This window comes from Pan troglodytes, chromosome 13 (assembly GCF_028858775.2).
Source record: "Pan troglodytes isolate AG18354 chromosome 13, NHGRI_mPanTro3-v2.0_pri, whole genome shotgun sequence".
In the NCBI taxonomy this organism is placed as follows: domain Eukaryota; kingdom Metazoa; phylum Chordata; class Mammalia; order Primates; family Hominidae; genus Pan; species Pan troglodytes.
Genome location: NC_072411.2, coordinates 110,685,796 through 110,705,706, shown reverse-complemented (window position 1 = coordinate 110,705,706; position 19,911 = coordinate 110,685,796). Strand labels below are relative to the sequence as shown.

Below are 19,911 nucleotides of genomic sequence, written 5' to 3'. Positions count from 1 at the left end.
GCTGATAAAGGCATACCTGAGAATAGGAAGAAAAAAAAGGTTTAATGGACTTACAGTTCCACGCGGCTGGAGATGCCTCAAATCATGACAGAAGATGAAAGGGCACTTCTCACATGGCGGCAGATAAGAGAAGAGAGCTTGTGCAGGGAAACTCCCCCTTATATAATCATCAGATCTCATAACAAATTCACTATCACAAGAACAGCACAAGAAAGACCTGCCCCTATGATTCAATTACCTCCCACAGATCTCTCCCACAACATGTGGAAATTCAAGATGAGATCTGGATGGGGACACAGCCAAACCATATCAAAACATTTTGGTAAAGATAAAATTTGAGCAGGGCCTAGAAAGACAGTTTGATCACCTATCACTGGATGCTGGATGAAAGGATGGGTGAATGGGGAGAGTAACACAGCATGAAGGAAATACTTACATAAAGACAAATACCACAGTTCCTCCTTTTCTTTTCCCTAACCTGTAAATTCAAGATCTCAGGTTTCTGCTAGTACCATATAACTCTCCACACCATAATACTGGCATTCTCAAGGCCCTTTCATAAGTACCCAAGAGTAAGTCTGCTCAATTTCCCAATCCGTATTTTTGTGTCTCTGGTTTTATTTTGTTTCAGCTGTTATAGTGCCTCTTGGTTGACATCAGTGCAAATGCAGGTGCTTATGTCTCAGTCAGTGCCCCAGCTTGGTCAAAATGTATTGACTCAACCGATCTCACCTTTCCCACTTCTTTCAGGCCAGCTGTCCTGCCTGCAGCATCTCCTGCTTTTCAGGCTGAGCATCCCTATGCCTTCTCATGATGCTCCAGGAGGCCCAGAACCAAAACAAAGCATCACGTTCTTTTGTTAATTAGGAAATATTTCTCTTATATTTTGATCTTACAGGGAAGAATTAAAAAATCATCCTCAAATCAACCTCAAGATGACACAGGTGTCTGATAAATGATTACATTTGGGGACATTTATTTTCAGAACAAAATTTAGTATTTTCCAATGACTCTAGTTCTCTTAAACATAATTTTAACACACTTTAACAAAACAGAAAACAACAATGCTATAATTATAGACCCTACAATTCCAAAATTAAGTGATTCCTTCCAAACTTATACTGCAGTCTATGGTTATGTCTAAAAATCAGTTATCTTGACATGACTTCTCCTGACTGCTCATACTTAACAAATTCCTTTACTCTCTTAAATTTAGTTTACCTCATATATTGCTTAGAAATTCTGACCATAATTTATCTAATTTTACTCCTAGATATACAAACATCAAATTAATAGAATCTACAGTATTATAATAGCCAAAGACAGAATTAAGTAAGGTATCTAATTTGGATTTCAAATTCTGGGCAAATAGTTTCTTTGTTAGCATATATGATGCATATATTTACTTAAAACCATGCCACATGTAATGCATGACTAAAAAACAACTTTATATCCTAAAATTAACCTATTTTTAAAACTATGCACATAGCTATATAAATGGAAAGATTTTTCCCATAAATTCAAGACACAGTTTGACAGGTTTTAGAAAGCAAGTGAAAAGAACATGGCCACAAAACACATGTTAAAGTCTGTTTCATCATACTAGTCGTGTGACCTATATCTGCGTGAGCTGTAGTTTTCTCCTCTAGAAATTGAAAAGATTGCATAAAATGAACTCACAAGTTCTTTAATTTTACTTGCTTTGTGCTTTTACTTTGCCTCTTTCCTCTTCCCAGTTCCCCATGATATCTATTTTATATGCATGTTTTGTTTTTCCAACAAGTATTTATTGAGTGGTCATTCTGTGCCAGGAAACTAGCTAAGCTCTAGGTATCATAAGTTTAGAAAAAAAATGGTTCTTGTTTACATAAACCTTGCAGTTCGGTGAACAAGATGGACATTCAACAATGAAAGACATGATATATTGTGATGTTGAAAAGAAAAAGCCTTTCTGTGCCCTGTAGATTATAATTGGTAATCTAATTTAGATTGGACGGCATCAAGGTCACAAAGAAAAAGTAGTATTTCAAATGAGGCACAGAAGGAAGCACATTCCAACCTTCTAAAAGTACAGTGGGGCATGTAGAACAGCCCTGAGAAAAACACAGGCAGACAAGGTCAAGCAACTGACTGGAAAGCAACATAGCCAGGGTGTGGCATGTAAAGAGGCACAAGCATCAGTGAGCCATCTTTGCTGGATTATCAGAGATGTTAGATTTTATTATAAGTGCATGGAGTTCATTGGGTAGGGACATTGATCCTGAAGTCAGAACCCGGCTCCATCACTTAATATTGGGTATTCTTGGGCAGTTTCCTTATTTAGAGTTATTGGTCGGATTAGATACATTGATGTACATAAAACACTTAAAACACTGCTCAGTACATTGTAAGAACTATGTCGTGTTTGTTGTTGTTATTATTATCTTCATCCTTCCTGGCTTCACCACACAGAACAACTCAGAAGAAGGAGCACCACCCTCTGCACACATGGTGGTTAAGTTCTGGGCTTATTTCTCCCTTTACAGACAGCTTCTAAAGTAATATGAGGTATGTAGGCTTCATGGTCCCTAATAATGTGGCCTGAAATCCCAGGAGGAAAATATATAGGAGAGTTTTGCTGGAAATCACTGCAAGACCATTTCATTATCAGATTAGCCTAGAGATGTCAGCTGCTGCATAGGAGACGGTGTGAGGCCAAATACAAATTTAAAAATAAGAGTCTTCATTCTCCCTGTTGAAAATGGGGGAAGAGATTTCACTTTCCTCCTTTTTCTTAGAGCATTTACCTTAGAAAACTTGTATATACTTTCTTATCTCTTTGAAATGTTTATAAATCCTTTTGAAGATTAGATAGGCCTTTGGTCAGCTTTATGGCCCAGGAATGTCTTTCGCAAGGACCTAGGAACCATCTTTTTGAAATGCTAACATCAAGAGAGATAGCATCCCTGTCTCTCGGTTTTTGTAGGATAGAAGCTTAACTTCTGTAGGCACCTATCTTGAAGTTGCAAAACTTCCTCCTGACATAAAGAAATGACAAGCTTGTTTTTCCTCCAATAAATCTACTTAGCCAAAACAGGTGGTCACCCCAATTACCAGGTAAAGTTAGGATGAATCATGTGTAGCATATAGTATTGTCAAGTCCCTTTTACTTGAGAACTAGTTATTGTGTCTCTTGAAAACGTGTATATAATGAGTTGTAACTGCTTGGCTATAAAAAGGAGTGAGATTTCTTTCTCTTTGCAATCTCTTAGCAGATTGCGTGTAGTGCACACCACATTCTGGTTGAATAACTTAATACTAAAAGTGTTTTTCTTCTGTATTACCTTTGTGGAGAAGATTTTTAGGTTAGGAGAAGATTTTTGTATTAAATTATATTTCCCCAATAGTAGAAAGCTAGGGGGAAAAAAAAGAAAAGAAAAGAAAACTTGCTCCCACCATTTGTTTGCTATTATAACAAACAAATGCTGGATAATCTGACAAAAAATTTTTTTAACTTTTTAAAATGCATCAGAGAACAAAGTTACAGGATGACCAATTAACCCGAAATTTAAGGAAAGTCTGACATCTCCAAGGAGGATGGAATGTAAGCACTTTCTTCCCTGGGACAGATGCCAAAAGCTAGCTGATAAGAAGAATTTGGCTGAAATGTTGAACAAATTGTACAAACAATGAACTATCCAAAAAAAATAAGAACAAAATCAATTTACAATAACAACAAAAAGAATAAAATACTTAGAAATAGGTACCAAAAGCACAGGCAAGAAAAACAAAAATTAACAAGCAGGATTGCATTAAACTAAAATGCCTCTGCACAGCAAAGGAAACAATCAATAGAGTGAAAAGGCAACCTGTGAAATGGTAGAAAATATTTGCAATATTTATGTATTTAATGTATTCAATAAAAATTAATGTATTCAATGAGGGGCTAATATCCAAATTATATAAGGAACTCAGACAACTGAATACCAAGAAACAACCCAATTTAAAAATGGGCAAAGGAGCTGAATAGACATTTCTCAAAAGAGACATACAGCTCTAGCTCACCAAGCCCAAGTGGAGTGAGTTAGGAGGTCTCTATGCCATGCAGATTGCCCTCAAAGCAACCTACAAAAAAACTACAAAGGCCAGTGTGCCATCTACTGGAGGGGTGAAGAAACTTCACCGTTAACAGGCTGGATACCAAGGCACTTGGTGAAATTAGATGTTATCAGAAGTCCACTGAATGCCTAATCCATAAACTTTTCTCCTAGCATCTGGTGCAAGAAACTGCTAAGGACTTCAAAACAGATCAACACATCCAGAGCACAGCTGCTGGTGCTTTGCAGGAAAAAAGTGACATCTATCAGGTTGGCCTCTCTGGAGACACCGAGCTGTGTGCAATCCAGGCCAAATGTGTAACAATTATGCCAAAAGACATCCATGCTGCATTCATGGAGAACTTGCTTGACAATCCACTATGATGGGAAACATTTCATTCTCAAAGAAAAAAAAATGAAAAGCTCTTCTTCCTCTTATTGGTATTTCTGAGCGTTAGATTCCCCCTGCCGCTGCCCCCATGGAGTCAAAAGGCACCTAAGTAAATGACTGTGAGTGAAAAAATAGGGAATAGAAATCAGGTATTGGCAGTTTTTCCATTTTTGTTTTTGTGTGAATTTGTAATATAAATGCATGGAAACAAAGTATTAATGCACACCAAATGTTTCAGCTGAACAAGTTTCAGCAGTTCACCTTTATAGCAGTTATAAATAGACCTGTTAAATTTTTCTGAACAATGCCAGCATTTGGATTTTTAAAAAAAACAAATTTCTTGACAGCAACTAACTGGTGTTTGTAGCACTTTTATCATACAGTAAATTCCATCCACTCACTATACTTTTCTGAGTAATCCTACATACAAGTACATGTTTTTAATGTTGTTTTTGCACTGTTCCTGTCAGTTTGCTACCAAAATGCATTAAAATATTTAAAAAAAAAAAAAAGGAGTTGGCCCTGCGGTGTCTCATGCCTGTAATTCCAGCACTTCGGGAGGCCGAGGCGGGAGGATCACTGAGGTCGGGAGTTTGAGTCCAGCCTGGCCAACGTGGCGAAATCCCATCTCTACTAAAAATAAAAAAAATTAGCTGGGCATGGTGGCACATGCCTGTAATATCAGCTACTCGGGAGTCTGAGACAGGAGAATCGCTTGAACCCAGGAGGCAGAGGTTGCAGTGAGCTGAGATCGCACCACTGCACTCCAGCCTGGGTGACAGAGTGAGACTCCATCACAAAAAAAAAAAAAAAAAAAAAAGACTTACAAATAGCCAACAAGTATGTGAAAAGTGATCATCATCACTAATTATCAGGGAAATCCAAATCAAAACCACAAGCTATCACCTCATACCTGTTAGAATGGCTTCATATGGCTGGGCATGGTGGCTCCCACCTGTAATCCCAGCACTATGGGAGGCAGAGGCGAGTGGATTGCTTGAGCCCAGGAGTTTGAGACCAGCCTGGACAACATGGCAAAATCACATCTCTACAAAAAATACAAAAATTAGCCGGGCATGGTGGCACATGCCTGTAGTCCTAGTTACTCAGGAGGCTGAGGCAGGAGGATCACTTGAGCCCAGGAGATCAAGGCTACAGTGAGCCATGATTGCACCACTGCACTCCAGCCTGGGTGACAGAGTGAGATCCTGTCTCAAAAAAACAAACAAACAAAGAATGGCTTAATGGCCGTTGGTAGTTCAAAAAGACAAAAGATAAATGTTAGCTAGGATGTGGAGAGAAAAAAAAATGTGTACCCTGTTAGTATGAGTGTGAGTAGGCACAGTCATTATGGGAAAAAGAATAAGGGGTTTTGTTTTGTTGCCCAGGCTGGTCTTGAACCCCTGGCCTCAAGCGAGCCTCCTGCCTATGTCTACCAAAGCACTGGGATTACAGGCATGAGCCACCATGCCCAGTCTATTCCCATTTTATAGATGGCAAAAGTGGACCCTGACTTTTTAAAACTTGCCCAAGCCTAGCCTGCCCAGTAAAATTTCAGCCTGCACATTCAACAGAAGGGCAGGCCTGGGATGCTAACAAAGACAGCCTGGCCCAAAATCTATGCTGTAACTACTGTGACACATTTGGCATCACTCCCAAGAAAGGGCAGACATCCTTGGTCCTTCATACTGTGTCCATGTGCATCTCAAATGGGCTGGACAGACAAATCATGCACTGGTGTGGCAGAGCTTTCCCCGTCTTTACATCTTCACGCAGACCTGGAGAGAAGAGACCTCGGGTGCCCGTCAGGTTCACCACAGGGGTGCTAACTTACTGTCTGCCTGGTTTGCCAGCAAGTCACGGGGAAGATCATAGAATGTACTTAGGAAGACGTTTCTTTTTAATCAAATATTTATTGCATTTAATAACAGCACCTCACATAGGAAGAAAGAGAAAGTGAAAATAACATTATGTTATACTTTTCTCACCTCATGTTTTATTGTGTTTGAATAGAAGGTGAATCATGGAATGGTTTACCTGGAAAATTACAAAAGTGAGAGCTTAATAACTTTTTCAAAATGTAAATATCGATTTCTCGATTATAAAGTAAAGCCTTCTGATACCCCTAAAATGGAGAATACTAAAATGTTTAACAAAAGGGTAAAAATAAGCTCTACTCCTACCAACAAGAGTTAATAATTATACCATTTTGGGTAGATAACGTTATAGCCTTTTAAAAAATAGTCACACCAATGGTATGCCAGGTTTTATGGGATACAAGGAGAGTGGACATTCTGTAATCAGAAGTGCCTATGCACAAACAGAGAAGCAATCATGGTGTCATCCTAGGGGATCGTGGAGTCTGGGAAGCCAGATCATCCCTGGGAGTCCCCTCAGGTCTGAACAGCCACTTCCTGATATACAAGGTAGAATGTGTTAGCCTTATTGCTGTCCAGAAACCAACATTATTTTTATGACTTTATGGAGACATTTTTTAAGTTAATGTGTTGCAGGGAGTAGGAGAAATCTACCTGGAGTGTGGGCAAGTTATTAACACGTGAAAAGTAAAAATGATAATAGCTAATGCTTACAGTGCTGTGTGGCAGCCACTGTTCCTAATGCAGCCCAGTGATTAACTCTTGTAATCTACACTATTATTCCCATCTTTTAGATGGCAAAAGGGGATTGTGAGTTTAAATAACTTGCCCAAGGCCAGCCTGTACCATAAAATTTCAGCCTGCACACTCAACAACAGGGCAGACCTGGGATGCTAACGAAGGCAGTCTCGCCCAGAGCCTATGCTGTAACCACTGTGACACTGTCAAGTGGTCAGAAAAGGGATGTCTGAAGAGGTTGTCCGTAAGCTGGGACCTGAAGGAAGAATGGACAAGCAGGGGGAACAGTATGGCAGGCATACAGAACAGCACAGGCAAAGGCCCTGAGGTGGGAACAGTGTAGCATGTTCAGGGAACTAAAGAAAGCCATTGTGTGGAGCTGAGGCAGCAGGAGGGAGAAGATGAGATGACATGAGATGGGGGAGGAAGAAGGGACCAGGTCATGGAAATGAGGAAAATGTGTATGCCAAGTGTGAAGGGACAGTGCTCAGAATTCCAAGCCCTAACTCTCTCAGCCCCATGTCCTTTCCACTTCATATCACTGTGGCTTAAACCCCCACCCAGCAGACACCCACAGTGGTTACCCACTGCCAGCTTCAACGAAGGCCTGAGATCTTTCCAAATGAAAAACCTGATTCCTTCACTTTCCAATGTCTAAACCTTTGGTTGTCATCCCTTGCAAGATTAGGTGTCAATTCTTTAGTGAGGCTTAGAAGCCCCTTCAGGGTCTGGCCCGGCCTCCTTTGCAGCCTCAGCTCTTGACATTATTCCACACCCACGCTCAACCTTGGCACAGACCATTGGAATGCTCTCGTACCACTTGCCAACCTGTAATGAATAAATTTCCCCCATTAATCACTACCACCTTTGCTCATGATTTTGTGTTTATTATTTACTTCCAATGCAGATATTAAATTAGTTTTTTTCCTGAATGTTAATCATGCTTACAGAGCTCTGGTCTTTGGCATTCTAAGTGAAATAATCACTGTCCTTGGAATCCAGGTTTTAAAACATATCAACTTGGGTTCACTGTGTATAATCCAAGCTCCTGGATTTCCAGGATTTCTATGTGTGCTTCAAGTTGATCCTCTGAACCGGTGCCACTGGCAATCTAACTACCTGGTGTTACACATCACACAATTATCCACACAGGCCTTCCACATTCTTATTCCCAGGAGGGCCAAATCTCTCTCCTAGGAGCTCTATATTCTTGAGGTGTATCTTCTTGTCTCTTGAGATATTCCCCTCTTCTGAATTGAAAACTATACCTTGGAGCTTTTCATTATAATTCTATTTTTTCTTTCCTTTAGTTTTCCACTTGGTTTTTTAGTTTTTCTCCTTCTTAACTCAGCCTTCTCTAAATTATTGATTAAAATAAGTAAATTATTTATTTCAAATCCAATTCTTGACATTTTATGAAAACTTTCAGATACACTAGTAGATTGTGAGTAAGTTAAGAGCCTTCAAGGGAATTGTGATAACACTAAATTATAATAATGAAACAAAAAGGTAACTCTTAGTGAACAGAAAGATATTCTTGAGTCTCAGCTGTGATTTTTGAGATTAAATCAACTTCATAATATAGGAAAAGTACTTCAGAATTCTTAGCTTAGAACTGTCATAATTTTAGCTCAAGAAGATGAAAATGGCCTTCTACATTAATTTTCTTCAAAGTTTATTGAGTGTGCCATCACTTCTATTTCTCCTTCACCAACAGCGAATCTTCAAAAGCCCTTTAATCACCTAGCTTCACTGTTTCACATTACAAGTTACAAATCTCAGAAAATAAATTTTTCATCCATGGTGATGATGTGAGTGACTTAGATCTGTAAACAAACTATAAAGCTTTGGATAAAAATCAGTCATTTCCATGGAAAATGCCCTAGGATTTCCTTTTCTCCACTGTCCTTTGCTTCAATTCCTGATAATTTTACAAGGATCTCTTGGATTTCAATAGGTCCTTCCTTTTCATCAAATGTAAAATCATATTTAATCATTATATAATCATTATATTAAAATGTGGGTAAAATTAAGAGCATTAATTAACTCTTATTGGTCAGTTTCAGTACAAGACACTGAAGGCAAAGAAAAAGTAACAAGATAAAGATTGTTCCCTTAAAAAGATAATAGTAAGATATGGAGAAGCAAACACACAGAGGAGGAACTAGAAAGGAGGAAAATAAAAGGCTTAAAAGTATAAATAAGGATTAAATACCAATGAGTGAAAGGGAAATCTGAGCAGTTAATTTTTATCTTTAAGTTCACTGATGTCTCTCAGGGATATAGTTACAGATCTAGGATTTTTTATCACTAAATTAATGTAGCAGCATTTGATTTACATTAAAAATTAAAATTACAGGTGTTTATACATTTAAGCCATGCATTCATCCATAATCGATTTTTGAGCTTCTCCTAGGATATATGGAATTGGGACCAATTTGTTAATAGGATGGTTTAGCAAGGATACAAAATAGCTTCTCTAAACGTGTTCTGTATTTTATTTCCCTCTCTAAACATTTATTTCAATGGGCTTCTAAACTGAAGATTCCTTTTGATCTCTCCTATTTTCTTTATGCATTTTTCCTATGAGTTAAATAAGCTTTTATCTGATTCTCTGGATGAGGTTACAATACCTCAACTACATTAATAGCTGCCCTTCTGACAAAGTAGGTGACACATTGTCCAAAAGAAAACAAGAAGAATATGAAACTGGGAAACAAAGAAAAACATCAAAATTAATTAATAATCAAGTTGCTACATTGTTTTCTAATTTCACATTTATTATCAAGATAGTAATTATTTTTTTAAAATGCTTGTAATATGTATTACATACATGAACACCAGGAAAACACAAGGTGGTATAATTTCTTCAACAACCCAAAAGAAGCTGATGCCTTAAAGTCTTCAAAGAAGGTCAAGAGTAAACATTTTGATAAGTTTTATTAGATACAAAGAAGTGTGTGGTTTTGTTTTCCTTTGCAACACAGATGCAACGTGCATTGGAAATATTATAGGCAGATAAGGTTCAGTGCAACATGCATTGTGGTCTTTCTCCCTATTATTAGGTTAGTGAAAAAGTAATTGTGTTTTTTGCCATTACTTTCAATTCTATCTAATACCTATTAGATAGAATTACGTGGGATATTTCTTGGTATAAGATGTACTTAACTCCTTGGGGGAAGTATGCCAAATAAAAGCTTTAGGGAATACTTTATACATCATATTACCATTCTTCTCTCTCAGTAATTTCTCTGTTTTCCTGCTATTCCACCTTTTCCTCCCTGCCACACTGACCTACTACCAGGTGATCAGAATGTTAAAGTGGTAAAATAATATAATGGATGAAAAGGAGACATAGGGCCTTCCAACTCCCTAAACATATAAATGCTCATAGATATTTTGAAGTCTCGGAATTGACCCCAAGTGCTAGCTGATTAAAGGAAGGCTTTCTGCATGGATCTCAGTGTCAGTCACAATAAGGGTCTGATCTCTGTCCCAGACTCTCCCAATAGATGTTGCTGTACTTGTCAGTTTCTCAAATCTATTGTAGAATGCAGTGACAGACACACTTTCTCTGGGTTTTAGCAGCAGGTTAATTTTTCATCCCTTTTTTAACTATACAAACTTTTAAACTTACCCCAATAGCTGCTAAGATTGGTGCTTGATAAATCCACTTGATGTCTCCAGCACTAAGTTCCCAGCACCTGAGACATTGAAAAAAAGCTGTCATGAATAAATTGGCAAAGCAAATGGGTAGTATTAAGTAGAATTTTAAGTTTTACCAAAAACTCCAACCCCACACTTCCAATTAAGAAACAAATAGACAAAGAAATCTTATCTTAAAACACCCAAGCCAGTGGGGGGAAAAAGTGTAATGGGTATTGATTTTCATATTATTAGCTACCCCTTGAAGATGAGTATAGAATTATAAATATTAGTGAATTACTTTTATTGTGACGAGAGTCAACCATGTTTCCAGAGCCACAAAAGGTAATAGTCTTCTAAATGTCATACAATTGATACTTCACTTTTACTATTATTGGAATGAGCCATGATAATTTAAATTCATTGATAAAGAAAGTTCTCTCTCACAGACATTACAGCAATTCTATTTTACTTCAAAAATTGTAGAATCCTTACAATAATGCAAGTTATTCTTATCCATAGAAATGCAATAGAAAATGAACGCAAACTATTCCTGTCCATAGAAATGAAAATTAGCTATGATGTTCAGTGGAATGTAATTGATTCGTATCCTGTAAATATTGAGTAGTTTTTGCATTTATTTGTAAATTTTTGGTATTTATTGTACTGAATGTAAATGTGGTTCTTTAGATTTCTCCTTGGAACCAATCATAACACCTTAGTAGTTCCCTCATTAATTAATGAGGTTAAAATATCTAGAGAAATGCAAATCAAAACCACAATGAGATATCATCTCACACCAGTTAGAATGGCTACTACTAAAAAGTCAAGAAATAACAGATGCTGGTGAGGTTAGAGAGAAAAGGGAACCCTTATATGCTGTTGGTGGGAGTGTAAATTAGTTCAACCACTGTGGAAAGCAGTATGGCGATTCCTCAAAGAGCTAAAAGAAGAACTACCATTCAACCCAGCAATCCCATTACTGGGCATATTCCCAGAGAAATATAAAGCATTCTACCGTAAAGACACACGTATGCAAATATTCATCGCAGCACTGCTCACAATAGCAAAGAAAGACATGGAATCAATCTCAATCCCCATCAATGACAGACAGAATAAAGAAAATGTGGTACATGTATACCATGGAATATTATGCAACCACAAAAAAAACACAAGATCATGTCTTTTGCAGGAACATGGATGGAGCTGGAGGCTATCATCCTTAGCAAACTAACACAGGAACAGAAAACCAAATACCACATGTTCTCACTTATAAGTGGAAGCTAAATGATAAGAATTTGTGAAGACAAAGAAGGGAACAACAGACACTGGGGTCTACTTGAGGGGGGAAGGTAAGAGGAGGGAGAAGAGCAGAAAAGATAACTATTGGGTACTGGGCTTAATACCTGGGTGATGTAATATTATGTACAACAAACCTCTGTGACACATGTTTATCCATGGAACAAACTTTCACATGTACCCCCAAACCTAAAATAAAAATTTTTTTAAAAATCTTTGACAGCTGTTCATTTTCTATTTGTATAAGATCCATGACCTTATCCTAATTTTAAAAAGTTTGTTTTTAACAGTACTTAATTTAAAAATTATATAATTTGCCTATTTTTTATATTTGGTGCTTCCCTTCCACCCTCACTTGAGTTTAAGTTCTACATGGGCAGAGATCACTGTTGTTTTTGTGTTCTGATGTACTGCAAGTCCTAGAACAGTATGTAGGTAGTCAATAAATATCTATTGGATTGAACCGACATCAATTGAATTAAAATTAAGTTTTACTCATGCTCACCCAATCTGGTTTGTACTAGTAAAGATCTTACACTGGAATAAATAGCACAGAAATGATAAGAAACTAGTACCACTTGGCACTTTAATATAACACTTGAAACAGTCTTTTTTAACTAAAGACGCATAAATAAAAGTCTTAAGTTTCTTTCTCTTTTCACAAAACCCAGTATTGATTGTGGCAATGGTAAATAATATAAAGAAATTTGTGGGATATAATGATAGTTTTTTAATTCTAGATAATGAACTTATCACGAAGTTACTTTTTATTAATGAGCAAGCTATAGATAATAAAATATCATTTTGACTTTTCCTTAAGGGTAAAACATTTTCAGTACATACTAAGAACTACATTTTTTTAAAGTTTAACTTTTACATATAGGCAATATGTTCTCATTTTTAAAATCAAACTATATAAAAAGACAGCCATTGAGATGTCTCAGTCCTCCCCATGTTCCTGTCTGCCTCTGCCCCCATCCCTCTCCTTACAGATAACACCTTTTATTACCATATTGTGTATGCTTCCCATGTTTATGCATATGCAAACAAATACAAAGGTTATATTCTTACTTTCCTCTATCATACAAAAATGTCATGTATGCACTATTCTGCAATTTGCTTTTTCCTTTTAAAAGTGTATTTTTTATTTCTTTGCATATCCGTACCAATAGAGCTCAGCAGCTCCGCATTCCACTGGGAGAATATACCACAGCCAAATCAACCAGAACCTACACTAAAGTGTAATTCTGGTCCAGCCAAAATGAAATGCACATATTCAATGGTCTTGAAGTTTGAATAACATGGAAATTTAAGACACAAAAATCTTACACTTGCATATTATTGAACATTTTCGGGTATTATTTACATGTATCTGTTTTTCACATTATTTAACCAGACAAGAAAGATAAAAGACAATGTTACTGAGTTATGCAGAATCACATTACCCTTAAAAAGCTTTCTGCCATAAGGAAGGTGGCATATATCATGTGACTGTAAATTGGACATTGATTCACTTAGCCAAGATCTAAGCTACAAGGCTTTCGGATTCCATAAATTTTCTTTTCAGTTTTTGACATTTGGTAATATCTTCACAGTCTTCTTTCTTTGCTTTAATGGCATTTCATCATGGTGTCTCCTAACACATTGGGATTCAATTATACAATTCAGGCTCTATAAAATGCTTGCATTTGGAAGTAGGTCAAAACCAGCTACCTCTAAAAACATGAAACACTTGTCTTTGATGGTTTTCAGTGTCAAAGTTTCAAATTTCCCCTGTGATATAGGAAAGAAAATTGAGATTTCAAACTTTTTAAAGAAAATGCTATTAATGCTTGTTTTTAGTTAATTCTTCAATGTTCGCACTCACACTGTCTTTGTTAACATGTCCCAGAAAGTACTCTCTGTTCAAATTTTTTTAAATAAACTTTAACCTTCTAGGAAATGCAGTTCTGGATGGTGAAGCATGAGATACAAAGGTCTGACTAGAAAGTGGAACTTCCTACAGCCAGGGTTGAAAACAGGTGTGTTGTTCTGCCCAAGGGATCCAGAGAATTGAATTGGCTGAGCACTACCTTCTCTCCACAACTTACAGTCAGTAAGAGTAGAAGAAGCGAGAGAAGCTGACCCCAAAAGCCTGTGCAGGTGTTCTAGAAATGTCAGATGGCTTCTTGGTCCTTTGCAGCCCCCACCTTTGCTGCTGGATGGTGAAACAAAAATACAGCAAAGAAGTTATGGGTTTCTTCTCTCATTGGCATCTCTTATCTCCTTCGAATGAGGCAAAGAGAAGATAATAAGATTACCTTGTAAGGTGTTTTTGCTTTTGTAAGTAAAAAGAAAGAGAACAAAATTGCTCACTTTTTAATTTAATTTGCCCAACCTACTTGATTATCTTAGCTGACCTTAGTAAAATAACACTCTTTTTTTTTTTTTTTTTTTTTTTGAGACAGAATCTCCCTCTGTTGCCCAGGCTGGAGTGCAGTGGTGTGATCTCGGCTCACTGTAGCCTCTGCTTCCCCAGTTCAGGCGATTCTCCTGCCTCAACCTCCCAAGTATTTGGAATTACAGGCATGCACCACCACGCCCAGCTAATTTTTTTTGCATTTTTAGTAGAGACGGAGTTTCACCATGTTGGCCATGCTGGTTTTGAACCCCTGGCCTCAAGAGATCAGCCTGCTTTGGCCTCCCAAAGCACTGGGATTACAGGCATGAGCCACCTTGCCCAGCCCAAATAACACCTAATAGCATTTTAAATCTGAAAGAGACTTCTTTTTTATATCAATAGAGTTTAAGGTATCTTTTAAAACTGGGTCTGACATGCTTATCTCTAAATAGCCAAGATGCAGAGAAAATCAGAGGTTTCACTTTGAAAGGCCAGATTAGAAAACAGTGAGTCTCAAATATAAGACATGAATATGAACCCCATTCATCCTTTGAAGATATTTAAAATCTGTTCTCTCCCCAGAGTGTTGTCATATGGCACTATATAGGTCAGATAACACCCAAGAAAACCCACAAAAACTTTATCTATAGAAAAGCTGAATTTTATGTGAAGTTGAATCAGGCAATTTTGAAATCATCTCAGAGAAGTGGCAACACAGTTTATGTTTATAGGCAAAATTAAATATAAAATGACCCTTCATCCAATTATCCCAGATCTGGGCACTGTAGAATTCAAGATTTTATTCTGATAAGTTAGGAAGAAAGTGAAATATTTTGCAACGTGGTCACATGATATAACTAATTGAATGAACGAGTCAAAATTCTGCTTCAGTCTAGCGGTAAGCTTTGAGAATGTGTCCTGAGAATGTGTCCTGATGTCTCTGGATCACATTTTACTTATCTCTAATATGGGATGATTGAACCAGAAAATGCCTTAAGTCCTATCATCTCTAAAATTCTGAATCTAGGTCATACAGTTACACATCTCAGAATATGATCATGATAGCATTAATTAGTACCTCTTTACTGATGCAACTTCCCTCCCATGTAAATCAAGTAACAGGTATTGCAAGTTTTCCTTGAGATTTGCAATCTCACTGTGTGTATATAGCAATAATGATGTCAGTTAGATAACATCAACCCTCAATTGTTAACAAATTCAAATAGCATAAAGGGATCAAAGTAAGGAAAAATGCAAAGCCAACAAGTTTTAGAACTGAGGGAAGCTGATGAATGGGGAGCTTTGAAGCAAGTAGGAGGAAGGCTGCACCTAAAGACAATGACTCTATACAGTTCTAATTTTCAGGAACAGTGAGTGACAGGTTCTTTATAGAGTTTAGGTATTCACAGTACGTGATTTTTTTTTCAGTGCATAGCAGACAAAATAATTCCTGAAGGAAATATCTAGTAACTCAAAACAATATATTGGCTTAAATAAAGAAAAGTTCCCAGGAGATAACAAAAAGGGAACTGCTGTCACAAAGCGTACACAATCTGTGGATATTAAATTGTTCTCTATTAACATAAAAGAATGCTTGGCATTACTGCATATATAGGTTAAAGCTGCCTCTCTTTAAATTACCTTTTCTTTATCATAAGTGTGTTAATCTGCTTGACGTGTGATAGCAAAATACCACAGGCTGGTGCCATAGCAAAATACCACAGGCTGGGTGGCTTAAACAATAGACATTTATTTTCTCAGTCTGGAGACTAGAAGTTCAAGATCAGGGTGCCAGCATGGTCCTTTTCTGGTGAGACCTCTCTTCTTGGCTTGTAAGTAGCCTCCAACTCGCTGTGTGCTCACATGACCTCTTCTTGGTGTGCACAGAGAGAGAGGGAGAGCCAGCCTCTCTGGCATCTCTTCTTATAAGGACACTAATCCTTTCATAACAGGGCCCCACTCTCATGACCTCCTTAACCCTAATTAGGTCCTTATAGACCCTATCTCCAAATAGAGTCACACTGGGGGTTAGGGCTTTAACATGTGAATTTTGGGAGACATAATTCAGTCCATAGCAATAAGCTTGACCATGAGAGCAAAGCGCAGTTACCTGAATGCTTTTCTACTTTTTCCTATTCTTTCTCATCATTATTTAAATAGAAATAATACCAAAAAAAAAGAATTTTTTCATGTTCATTCATCATGTAGCCCCTCAAGAGAAACACAGACAACTGGGGGGCTCTGGCCAAAGTCCATTTGAGCCAACTGAAAGCCTTTACCAGGCAGCCTCCCTGCAGTCAGCCCCGGAGGCACTTGGGTCAGACAGAAGTAAAGGGCGACTTACAAGCGTATCAGACACTTATAAGGAATGATAGGAGATGGGCGGTCAAGATTTTTTTCTATTTATATATAATGATCGGGCCTTAAAAGTTACTGTTTCTTTACCCACAATGAAGGTAACATTTATTGTTTGTCTAAAATTTGGAGCTTACAAAGCCCTTTCATAATGGCCTCTCATCTAATTCTCAGATCTGTCCCCTGCAAACTCACAGCATTGTCATGGCCAAGAATATTATTCTCATCTTACAGATGGAAGACTGAGGCTGAGAATAACTGCTGCAAGTCATGAATGGAAGAAAAACCACATCTCCTTATAACTCACAACTTGCATTAACTCAAACTTTATCATTGCTTAATAGATATGGAGCAAAGAGAGAAAAAATGGTCAGCCGAATCCAGAAGAATTGATCAGCATGCACTGAAGAGTTATCTACTGTAAAATAGGGAATTTCATTTATGCCCATTTGGAATTCATGGTTTGTTGGAAAAATGAGACAGTTACACTTGCACATTTAGAGAAATAAGATGATAGATAGGAAAGGAATAATTATATAATATGCATACTAAATGCTGCAGGAATTTGATAAGGAAGATTTATATGGTAGAATAGTAGACTTCAAACGCACTAACAAGGTAGAGCATTTGTAGTTATGGTTTTCACCATGAAATGCAGATATATTTAATTTTATCATGTGAATGAGAAAAACATATGCCAGGAGACAATACTGCATGTATACATGCAATACAAATACACAGGCATGAGCTTATATGTCAACAAAAAATGGGAATTGTTGAAAAGTTAATGGTAGGTGATAACCTATTTCTGATTTAGAGAACAGAAAGAACTAGAAGTTTTACCTCTCTGAGGTAAAAAGACAAAAGGCTAGACATAGTGAAGATAAGAGAAAAACTGTCTAGTGTACGCTGGACATTTTCCACTGTGTACTCTTGATTACCAGATGTGTTAAATCAATGGAAGAGTGAGAAGTTATCAGTGATACTGTAAAAAGAATCCCTCTTCAACTCTACTCCTTCACATATAATAAAAATTCCACTTATCTCAATAGAAACATCTCATCTGCCTATAAGTGTTTTCTGAATGCCTCTAGAGCCTGAATATCTGAGATCAAAGTACTTTTCTACCATTCGTGGCTGTGCAACCTTGGGCACAACTTCTCTGACCTCAATTTCATAGAGTTCATAATGAGTTTTAACTTACTTAATATTTGCAAAATTATGAAGTACCTGGAATGTGATCAGCACTCAGAAATGCCAGCAAATGTTTTCATTATTACTTTCCTCCAACATCACGTATTATTACTCAATGTTCTGGTAATTATCTTCACAAAATGCAAATTTGCTGTCGTTATCACTGAACGAAGACCAAACATCCTAATCTGGCCTATGAGGGTCTATAATGCCTCCACCCCTCATCTTTTCTACAGCCTAATTTATAAGCTCTAGCTTCAGCAGAACCAGGGTTCCATCAACTTGACAGGATAAAAATCAAAATATTATAAGCTAGGATTAATGGAAGGATGAGTTTGGCTTTCTAATGAAATAACAATATACAAAAATGCTATTTTTTAATTCTTTAGACATTACTTGTGAATACAAATTAATGAAGCAAAAGAATAATACTTGCTAACAAGTATTTAGCACTTACTATCAGTACATTCCAAACTTTGCATTAGGTATTTTACATACATTATCTCATTTATTCTTACAACAACAACTCTGTAAAGAGTAGTATTCATTTTAACTGCATTTGACAGCTGAGAAAACTGAGGCTCAGAGAGGTTAGGTTGTACATCTGCTGTTCCAGAACCAAGAAGTAGCAGAACAAGCCTATAAGACACCTGTACCTGAGCTCCTTCTCAGCACACTCCCATTTAGTGCCAGGTACTATGCTAAGTGTTCATAATAATGTATTAATGTCATCTATACATTATTATCTCTGCTTTATACACGAGAAACTGATACACAAAGAGATCATGTGTTTTGGGTCCGTTGGTCCCTAACCTAGCAAAGCAGTTAAATCAAGATTTGAACTCAGGTCTGTCAAAATATAAAGAAAGGATTCTTTACTATTTAATGCAAATGTACCCTTTACACTTAAATGGTTATTTAAATGTATTAGGTGTACCATGATACATTAAAATGTATCCTTAAAAATGATACATTTTAAATGATTTATAGCATTGTTTTCTTGTACTTTAAAATGACACATTAAATTAGCTCCATGCTACCTGGAAGAACTTAATGACTCACAGTTAAATTCCACTTCTAATATGTGTTTATTATTTTAAAATATTTAATTCTGCTATAGAAGATATGGTAACAAATGGGATGCATGAAACCCACAGTTTGCATTAAATATAGATAAGGATGAGTTAGTAGACCACACGTGTGTTAAACACAGGTACTAAAGACACATGAGGCAACTGAGCTCTAAACATTCATAACATACTAAATATACAAGAGCCACGAACAATCCCTGATACACAGGAAGTTCTTAATATTTTTGAGGGCATTATCAGCCTCAAAAATATTTTGATTTTGAGGATTCATGGATTGATGGAACTCCTTCCCACATGTCCTTTTCCCAAGGGCCACAAATAAAACCCAGAACTTCTCTGCAGGCTAATTCGGAAGCTACAACCGTAGCCAGTGTACTTGCCCCTCCGTCTCTATGAGGGAGTATGTGTCACTGGCCCAGGGCACCAGATTTTGTCTGTAGTTCCCCTTCGTGCCACCTTATCCCAGGTCCTCATAACCACACCATCCTCAGGAAAAGCTGATGTGGCAGAGAGAGAGAGAGAGTATGAACGCTGCCTATCCTAGGAATCAGGTAGTGTAGTTCTTCAACCTGCTTTCACTAAATCCTAAGTAGATTCTCTTACCCATCTCTTTCCACTTGCTTCTCACATTATATTTTAAATTTGTTTCTTAATCTATGGAGGTCAGGCACCCTCATCTAGTCTGCGAGTGTTTCTGCTCTATGACCTCTGGAATAGACAGCTTGCTGGTAATGTGTTGGAAGCTACCATCATATCAAGGTAATTTTCCTTGTGGCATCCCTAAAGAACAATGGCATCAAGAACAGCAGCGAGTGTGAATTCTGAGCAGGAAGCCTGAGTCTTGAGAACATCTGAGGTTCTCTCT

The 19,911-nt window shown here is 37.3% G+C and overlaps 1 protein-coding gene across 2 annotated transcripts in view; it reads right to left on the bottom strand.

Annotated features, from left to right (window-relative positions):
* PTH2R (parathyroid hormone 2 receptor) overlaps nucleotides 1–19,911 on the bottom strand; it is a 136,541-nt gene that overhangs the window by 24,220 nt on the left and 92,410 nt on the right. For both annotated transcript variants that reach the window (XM_016950398.4, XM_526012.8), the window contains exon 9: nucleotides 10,720–10,786. In XM_016950398.4, coding sequence (XP_016805887.2) covers nucleotides 10,720–10,786 — 67 coding nt within the window. The remainder of the gene's footprint in view (nucleotides 1–10,719; nucleotides 10,787–19,911) is intronic.